Source organism: Heterodontus francisci, chromosome 11 (genome assembly GCF_036365525.1).
Source record: "Heterodontus francisci isolate sHetFra1 chromosome 11, sHetFra1.hap1, whole genome shotgun sequence".
NCBI lineage: Eukaryota > Metazoa > Chordata > Chondrichthyes > Heterodontiformes > Heterodontidae > Heterodontus > Heterodontus francisci.
This window is the reverse complement of record NC_090381.1, coordinates 108,913,567-108,923,538: the sequence shown is the minus strand read 5'-3', so window position 1 is coordinate 108,923,538 and position 9,972 is coordinate 108,913,567. Positions and strand designations below refer to the sequence as shown.

Here is a 9,972-nt window from a genome sequence, read left to right as displayed (position 1 = left end):
CGGAAGAACTTGTATTTAAAATATAGCATTCCAAGTCCTTAGCTCTTCCCAAAACGATCTGGGGTCAATGTATTACTTATGGTAACTATTGTTGTATTGGAAAAGGCGGCAGTCATTCCCAAAACGGGGTACCGCCAACTGCAACAGGGTCTGTTAATTTTTTTGATGGGGTTGCTTGAAGGATAAATGTTGACCAGGACACCAAGAGAACGTTCGTGTTTCTCCGATCTTCCCGTTCCAACAGAGCAGGTTTCGAATGACTGCACTTTCAACAGTACAGTAGCACCTCACTCGTGTCTAATCTTTCAGTTCCAAGCCAGACTATATTATTAATTAAGCCAGTATGTTGGGTAACAAAAAAGACATTGCTCAGAACGAATCGATTCACATTAGTCCTAATATTCAAGTATTTCTATCCTACAGTTTTGCATTTCGGACATTCCGCTTCATACAGGCAATGATTTTTGCAATAGAAGAAATAAACCAGAGCACAGATCTTCTTCCAAATCTTACACTGGGTTACAGGATTTATGATTCGTGCACTCTGCCTCGTTTTTCAGTCCAAGCTGCTTTCGAATTGGTAAACGGCCAGGAAGCACCATCATCCGACCAGTCATGTCAACAATCCTCCTTGGTTCCTGCCATTGTTGGTGATTCAGGATCGTCGCAATCTTTGGCAGTAGCGGCGTCAATAGGTCCTTTCCGAATTCCCATGGTAAGACATTTTTGCCAAGTTACTGTCAGGACTTTTTTTTACAGGAATTCCTTTTTCCATATCATCTCAAATACTTTTTGAGTATCATGGCCCTAGATTGACATCAAGTATGTTATAGAGCACAGGTTTCAACATTCAGTGCTGGGACCTTTGCTGTTTGTCGTATATATAAATGATTTGGAGGAAAATGTAGCTGGTCTGATTAGTAAGTTTGCGGACGACACAAAGGTTGTCAGAGGATACAGCAGGATATAGATCGGTTGGAGACTTGGGCGGAGAAATGGCAGATGGAGTTTAATCCGGACAAATGCGAGGTAATGCATTTTGGAAGGTCTAATGCAGGTGGGAGGTATACAATAAATGGCAGAACCCTTAGGAGTAGTGACAGGCAGAGACATCTGGGCGTACAGGTCCACAGGTCACTGAAAGTGGCAACACAGGTGGATAAGGTAGTCAAGAAGGCATACGGTATGCTTGCCTTCATCAGTCGGGGCATAGAGTATAAAAATTGGCAAGTCATGTTGCAGCTGTACAGAACCTTAGTTAGGCCACACTTAGAATATTGCGTACAATTCTGGTCGCCACACTACCAGCAGGACGTGGAGGCTTTGGAGAGGGTACAGAGGAGGTTTACCAGGATGTTGCCTGGTCTGGAGGGCATTAGCTATGAGGAGAGGTTGGAAAAACTCGGATTGTTTTCACTGGAACGACGGAGGTGGAGGAGCGACATGGTAGAAGTTTACAAAGTTATGAGTGGCATGTGCAGAGTGGATAGTCAGAAGCTTTTTCCCAGGGTGGAAGAGTCAGTTACTAGGGGACATCGGTTTAAGGTGCGAGGGGCAAAGTTTAGAGGGGATGTGCGAGGCAACTGTTTTACACAGAGGGTGGTGAGTGCCTGGACCTTGCTGCCACGGGAGGTGGTGGAAGCAGATACGATAGCGACGTTTAAGAGACATCTTGACAAATACATGAAAAGGAAGGGAATAGAGGGATATGGGCCCTGGAAGTGCAGAAGGTGTTAGTTTAGGCAGGCATCAAGATCGGCGCAGGCTTGGAGGGCCGAATGGCCTGTTCCTGTGCTGTACTGTTCTTTGTTCTTTGTTCTATTCTTCAACATTCTTACTTCTTCCCATTTGAGGGAGTAAGAGTTCAGACTTTCCATAGTTTCCCTTGCAAAATAATAGTTTGTTTCGTGCCAAATAACTCAAACAGCGTATCTCCATCCTGCTGTTTGTTACTTGTGCCTTAATCAGAGAAATATTTAATTTAATAATTGCTTGTGTAGGGGACTGTAGGAAATACTTTTTTCTCTTTAAGCAAATCGATTCACTGATTGGTATCCGTTTAAAATGGAACTTCCTTCCGTTCTACAGCATTCATGCAGATTTATAATTCGCTCCTGTACTATTCCCGAACCAAGTTGGGGAGGAAATACTGACATGCCTGTAATCTACTGTGTTAACTGGTTTATTTGCATGTGTGTAATGTGTTTGCGAAGAAATGTGGCACTATTTCGTAATGGAGTCGGTGCGTCTTCCTTGAGTTCCTGGCCAAGATCTATCCCTCAACCATCATCACTAACGCAGATTATCTGGTCATTATCTCACTGCTATTTGTGGGAGTTTGCTGTGCGCACATTGTGTTCGACGTTCCTTACATTACAACGGTGACTACAATTCAAAACTACTTAAATGGCTTTGACACATCGACAGGTCGCGATAGACCCGATATAAATTCAAGCCTTTATTTCTTTTTCCCACAAAATGGGATTGATTTCTGTTTTTCTGTTTCCAATGTCTTTTTATCCCAGGTTAGTTATTTCGCCACTTGCGCCTGTCTCAGCAACAGGAGAAAATTCCCTTCGTTTTTTAGAACGATACCAAGTGATTACTTTCAGGCTAAAGCTTTAGCCCAACTTGTCAAGCGATTTGGATGGACTTGGATTGGAACAGTTAAACGTGACGGCGATTACGGTAATTTTGGAATGCAGGCGTTCACTGAGGCTGTTGAGCATCTTGGAGTTTGTATTGCTTTCTCCGAGACCATCCACAGACCGCATTCGAAAGAAAGGTTACTTCATATTGTCCACACTATACAAACATCTACGGCGAAAGTTGTCGTGGCTTTTCTTGCTCGAGGAGATATGGCCATTTTGTTGAAAGAAATTGCACGACAAAATATATCTGGCATACAATGGGTAGGGAGTGAAGCGTGGATTACGACCTCACTTCTATCCCCAAGAGAAAACAAAAGGTTCGTTACTGGGGCCATCGGAATTGCAATCCGTAGAGCGAAGATTCCAGGGTTCAGGAACTTTTTAATGCGCCTTCATCCGTCAGCCTACCCTGGTAATCTTCTAGTGGAAGAATTTTGGGAAAAAACGTTCGGCTGCAGCCTGAAAATGATAGAAAACAATACAGGTAGCACGCAGCCCGTCATTCAGACTAACCAATGCACAGGAAGAGAGAACCTGGAGACAGTGTCTAACGCTTATACAGATGCATCTCAACTGAGGGTTACGAACAAAGTTTATGAAGCTACTTATGCTATAGCCCATGCACTTCACAACATGTTTGTTTGTGAAAGTGGTAAAGGTCCATTTGTCAATAAGTCTTGCGCAAGTATTTCAAATTTTCATCCATGGCAGGTAAGTGGAGCAACTAACCAACTAATTACTAATAACTCGGGAATATTCTGTTGAAAATTAACACTATGCTTGCATGACGGTGATTTATATGATATTTACTTGCCTGTCTCTTTCCGAAGGTTTTGCATTACATGCAAACAATAAATTTCACAACTAAAGTTGGAGAAAGGGTAAATTTTGACGAAAATGGGGACTCGATGGCAACTTACGATATTGTAAACTGGCAGCTGAACAGTGAGGACAATGCTGTTGTTCTGACAGTTGGACATTATGACGGATCCGCCTCTTCTGGAGAAGAAATCACGGTCAATGAAGGATCTATTGTTTGGAGCGGTGGTCAGAGAAAGGTAATCCGTGAAAACGTAACTGCACTTTTAAGACAAAAATGTTTAGGCTTAAAGATTATAGTGATGCCTTAACGATAAGACAGCTCCCCTGCTCATATATTTGTATGTGCGTGTGTGTCTTCCGGACATAACAACAGGAGGCCATTCAGTCCCTGATGCTTGCTCCACCACTCAATTAGATCATGGTTGATCAGTATCAAATTCATTTACTCACCTTAGCTCCATATCTCTTGTTACCCTCACCCAACAACAATCAGTTTTTTTCCCAGTCTTGAATGCTCCAATTGTCCCAGCATCCACAACGTTTTGGGGAGAGAATTCCAGATTTGTACTTCCATTTATCTAAAAAAGTGCTTCCTGATTTCCCTTCGAAGTGGCCCAATTCTAATCTTGATATTATGTCTCCACGTGTTTGATTCCCCAGCGGAGGCAATAGTTTCTCAGTATCTACTCGATCACTGTTTCACTATCTCTAAGTGTTTGTAATATCAAACAGTCGGTTAGTTTGGTGAAATATCGCAGGGTGGCGCAGAAATAAGACAAGAGACGAAAAATGTTTCAGGGCAATTTGAAGAAACGTAGAAAGGTATAAACGAACATCAAAAACCAAACCAAATTCGCATACATGGTTCGTTAGAGAGGGACAGTGAAGCAGAGGAAGTGAGCAGGTAACGAGGACACGGGTAGAGGCAGTGCAGGAAACCCTAGAGGATCTGAAGTTGTTTGAGAGATATACATAATTCTATACGTAAAACGCAATGTAAGATATTGACCGTGGGAAGTGAAATTGGGAAAATTGCCACAGCCCAGTGGAGCATCTTATTCCCAATGGAATGGCAGTGATTTTGTTGCAAATTGATAGTTAAAGACTATTTCATTTATGCATCCAGAACCAGGAATCTTGACTGATCTGTTCCCTCACAGGTAAGCCACATAATGTAGTGGGTGGAACATATTCAGGAAAAAGTTGTTTGAGCATCCTAAAGTTATACTTCATGTTGGAAGCTAAGGGGAAGAATTGATGTAAGCCTTGCGAAAGTGGTTTGAGGAGTTAGGTGTAAAAACAAGAAATGCTGGAAATATTCGGCAGGTCTGGCAGCATCTGTGGAGAGAGAAGCAAAGTTAATGTTTCAGGTTAGTGACCTTTTATCAGAACCCGTTTATAACGCTTTTATATTATGGAGGAGTTAGGTTACAAAGATTACAAAGCATGACCTTCCAAGTGGTAATTCCAAGATAACTCCCAGTGTCACATAGGACATTTAGCAATAAATTAATTTCAAAAAAGCTAAAGTATACCTCAACAGGATAGGTATTTCAAAGGGTGCATTTTTTATTCTTCCATGGGATGTGGATCTATTTGCAAATTTTCAGAGAGTTAGAAATCAAATTGTGGAAGTAAGGCCACTATGTAAAATTGAGGTACTTGATCATGGAACCTTAACCGAACGGTGGAAATTAAATATTCCTGCGTGTCACATTTTCTTGGGAGATGGAAAGATAAATGAGAGCGAAGTAACTTTATTAATAAAAGCAAAGTAAGGATAGTTGTTATTGTTGTTGGTGGTATCGGAACGAAATCTGTCTGGCAGAGATGGGATTGGGACTGGTTGCTGCGAAGAAGTTCGGACGGGCAGTGACTGGTGACGGTAGTCAATCTAATGAGCTAAATAAGTATCGTGCAGTTGAATTTGGGGTAAGGGGAGAATAAAACGGGTTATCGACGCAATTAGCCTTGGAGGAAAATATGAACCCGTTTGTTTGTATTTTCTCCCAGGTTGTGTACTACATTTATTGTTCTTTTGCTAAACTACTTCATATTAGATTAAAGACAAATACATCTTGGAGGGTGTGCTGGTACAGTTTCTTCCTTGAAGTTCATTAGTGAATCCGTTAGCTTTTCAGAACAATCTAGTAGCTTTAATAAACTTGCCCCCAGTTGTAAGATTTTGCAACTTCGGTGCAATTCAAACTGACGGTCTCCGGGTTGTTGCTCCAGTTACATGACTACTACGGTGCCGTACCTAAACGAATGGCATGTGGAGGATTGGCTGAGGGGAACCTGGTAATTGCTGACAACATAATACGACGAATTTAGAACAGGTTGAAAGACATGCACGAACCAGGAGAGTTGTGATGGATTAGTATAGGGCAAAACTCCTCGAGATAGGCTTTTGCCAGACGTTCCTGGAAGAGGTTGGATCCCCCAATCAAGTCTCTCACACCTCAATGTCTTGGTCTGGCGCGCTCCATGTCCCCTTCAGGGAAGCCCTGAATATTCCCAGGAAATTCAAACAGAGCTGCAACAGATCTCCAAACATCCCCCTCGTGAAGTGCGCTCCCAAAATAGGGGCACTTGGGGCATCCAGGAAATATCGAATGAGGTGGCAAAGCAAACTGCACAGAAACAGAGATTGGGTGGTAAGTGTAAAACGGACGGTAGCGAATCGGCGGCAAATTTTACAATCCGCAAGGTTACATTGAAGTCAATATTAACTTACACACCATAAAAATTGCGGAAAGGATGCCGAAAGGTTAGCGGAATCAACAGGTAGAATGGCAGTTCAACTCTGAGAAATGTTAGGTGGTGAGAAATGAATAGTGAAAGGAAATACAGTAAATGCTGAATGGTAAAATTCTCAACAGAATGAAGGGATAGATGGATCTAATGGAGCAAACATATTGGCGTAAATTTTGACACTGATCGTGTAAAACGAGTGACTTCAATAGAAGTAAAATCGGAAGAGATGTAAAACGGGCTGGCAATTCACTATCGCCCATTTATATTATCGCACAGTCGAAATCTACCCAATAGTGGAAATTCTGCACAAGAGGTGTTCAGAATTTCTGTAGACATGACAGTCCCGGTGGATAAATCTTCAAGAATGATGCAAGTTACAGAAACACCGAATGAAGGACTAATATGGTATTTAGAGAAAAATAAAACTATCTGTTCACCATCCTTTTATTTACCACAAGGTCCCTCGATCAGTTTGCTCCAACAGTTGCTCACCCGGAACAAGAAAAGCTTCACGAAAGGGACAACCGATTTGTTGTTTTGATTGCATACAGTGTGCCGAAGGAGAAATTAGTAACACCACAGGTATGCACAGACATAAATAATTATCAGTTTTGCTGCATTGTTCTCAAATTTCCGTTTTGTTAAATCTAATTTCTGTTCCCTTCCCACCCCAACCCGACCAAGATTCAATTGATTGTATCAAGTGCCCCAGCGATTTCTGGCCCAATGCACAACAAGACGAGTGCATACAAAAGGAAGTTGACTTTCTTTCATTTGTGGGCATTATGGGAATAGTTTTGACGATACTCGCATTGGTTGGAGCTTGCATCACAGCAACTACTGGTGGTATTTTCTTGTTTTATAAAGACACTCCAATCGTGAAAGCCAATAATTCAGAGCTCAGTTTCCTTCTTCTCTTCGCTTTGACGCTTTGTTTTCTGTGTTCACTTGCATTCATCGGCGAACCGTCTGGATGGTCTTGTATGTTACGTCACACAATGTTTGGTATTATTTTTGTTCTCTGTGTTTCCTGCGTTTTGGGGAAAACAATTGTTGTGGTGATGGCATTTCAGGCGAAACTTCCCAGTAATAACGTGACCAAATGGTTTGGGCCTGTACAACAACGCTTCACCGTGTTTTGTCTTACACTGTTGCAGTGCATAATCTGCAGCGTGTGGCTAATTACATCACCACCCTTTCCTGTCAAAAACATGAAATATTTCAAAGAAATAATCGTTCTGGAATGTGATGTGGGATCGGAAGTAGCATTTTATTGCGTCCTTGGTTACATTGGTTTTCTGTCATTTGTTTGCTTTGTTGTTGCATTTCTCGCTCGAAATTTGCCGGATAATTTCAATGAGGCTAAATACATCACATTTAGTATGCTTATCTTCTGCGCCGTTTGGATATCATTCATTCCAGCTTATATCAGTTCTCCTGGGAAGTTTACTGTTGCTGCAGAAGTGTTTGCTATTTTGGCATCTAGCTTTGGTTTACTCTTCTGTATTTTTGCCCCGAAATGTTTTATAATATTGTTGAAACCAGAGAAAAATACAAAGAAGCATTTGATGGGTAGAGGGTCCTCTCAAAAACTTTGAGGAACATTTGTCAAGCTACGCCATAACATAAGAATTATCGTTTCTGTTTTAGTTTGTAGATGATTTGTTCTCATATTTCAAAGTTTATGTGGATAAGGAATGTAATTGAAGAATGTTCGCATTTTTGAATGCATGCTGTATTTTCGAATGTTTGCTGCATCGGCCGATTTGTGTCTTTGTTTGACAGTATCCAATAAACATTTGATAATTTGTTCCCACGGTTACGGGGCTCTCGCTTTCTTTATTTGAGGAATAATGTATGAATACATCGTTGAAAATGGAATAAGCTGCCCGGAAGGGTGGGAGAAGCAGATTCAACAGGAAGAGCTGTATCGGAGCAATGGGTTATTTTAAAGGAAGAGTTGCTTCAGGTAGAGGCTAGGTACATTTGAACAAGGGAAAAAGGTAACGAAACCAAAATATGGCTCCTTGGATGATGAAGGAGAAAGAGATTATGATGAGACAAAAAAAGGTGTAAGATGCATATCAAGTGAATTCCTCAAGTGAGAACCAGGCCATATACAGTACGTTGAGAGGGGAGGTGAAGAGGTAAATAAGACTGGTGAAGAAAAAATACAAGAATAGTATGGCAGTCAACATAAAAGGGAACCCAAATATCTTCTACCCGCATGTAAATAGTAAGTGGGTAGTAAGAGGTGGAGTGGGGCTATTAGGGACAAAGAGGGTAATATATGCTTCGAGGTACAGCGGAAGGCTAATATATCTAATGAGTACTTTGTATCAGTGTTCCCCAAGGTACTGGAATTGAAAACGTATCGGTAGAAGGCAGAGAGTAGAGGCAATGGATAGGGTAAAATTGACAGGGAGAGCTGCTAAGAAGGCCAGCTGTGCTTAAGACAGATAGGTCACGTGGTCCAGATGGCTTTCATGCCAGGTTACGAAAGGAATTGGGGATGGAAATAGCAGAAGGGCTTGGCATAATCTTTCAATCTTCCCTGGATGTGACAGCATTGCCAGGGAATTGGAGAGTGGCAGATTTGACACCGTTATTCAAACAAGTGTGTAAGGACAGTCCTCGCAACTACAGGCTAGTTAGTTTGACAATAGTGGTGGGTAAGGTTTTTTGTTAAAACAATAATAGGGAAAAATCAACAACACTTGGAGAGATTTGAGTGAATTAAGGACCGCCAGCATGGATTTGTGAAAGGCAGATCATTCTTGACTGAACTAATTGATTTTTTTTGATGAAGATTGATGAAGAGAATGTGGTAGATGCTGTTTATATGAATTTTAAGATTAAGAAAGTGTTTGATTAGATGCCAGATAAAAGGCTGGTTAACAAAACTGAGGCTCATAGAATAGGGACATAGGAACATAGGAGCAGGACTAGGCCATTCAACTCATACAATCATCCACTTCAATGCCTTTTTCCCACACTGTCCCTATATCCCATTATGTCATTGGCATTTGGTATTTGGAGGGCGAGTGTCCACTTGGATAAAACAAAAGGGCTTAAGGATTGAATACAGCGAGTCATAGTAAATGGTTGTTTTTCAGACTGGAGGATGATATACAGAGTTTTTCCCCAAGTGTCAGTCCTGGGATGATTGCTTTTTTGCTATATATAAATGACTTGGATCTTGGAAGACAGATTAGAATCTCAAAATATGCTGATGACATCAAACTTGGAGGTGTGGCAAACAATGAGAATTATATCTGGTACCATAACAGGACATAGATAGGTTAGTGGAATGGCCAGACAGGTGGCAGATGGAATTTAATACTGAGAAGTGTGAGGTGATGCATTTTGGCAGAAAGAATAGCAAGAGTGAATATACACTTAATGGCACTGTTCTCAAGTATGTGCAGGAACAGAGGGACCACGGATGCATGCACATTGATCTTTTAAAGTGGCAAGACATATCGAGAGAGTGTTTAGTAAAGTATATGGGATCTTGGATTCCATAAATAGAGGCAGTGAGTACAAAAGCAGGGAAGTTCTTCTGAACGTTTACAAAGCTCTGGTTAGGCCCCAACTGGAATATTGCATCCAGTTCTGGTCACCACACTTTAGGAAGGATGTGAGGGTCCTTGAGAGGGTCCAGAGGAGAGTTACCAGAATGTTTCTAGGGATGGGAGAATTTTAGTTACAAGGTTAAGTTGGAAAATCTCGGGTTGTTCTT

General features: G+C 41.4%; 1 protein-coding gene across 1 annotated transcript; it reads left to right on the top strand.

Moving 5' to 3' along the window:
* Nucleotides 1-430: 430 nt before the first annotated feature.
* Nucleotides 431-7,828, top strand: LOC137374963 (extracellular calcium-sensing receptor-like). The gene is made up of 5 exons (XM_068041578.1): nt 431-715; nt 2,526-3,362; nt 3,482-3,709; nt 6,689-6,812; nt 6,915-7,828. The coding sequence occupies exons 1-5, from the start codon at nt 458-460 to the stop codon at nt 7,826-7,828; spliced, it is 2,361 nt and encodes a 786-aa protein (XP_067897679.1). The 5' UTR covers nt 431-457.
* Nucleotides 7,829-9,972: the final 2,144 nt, after the last annotated feature.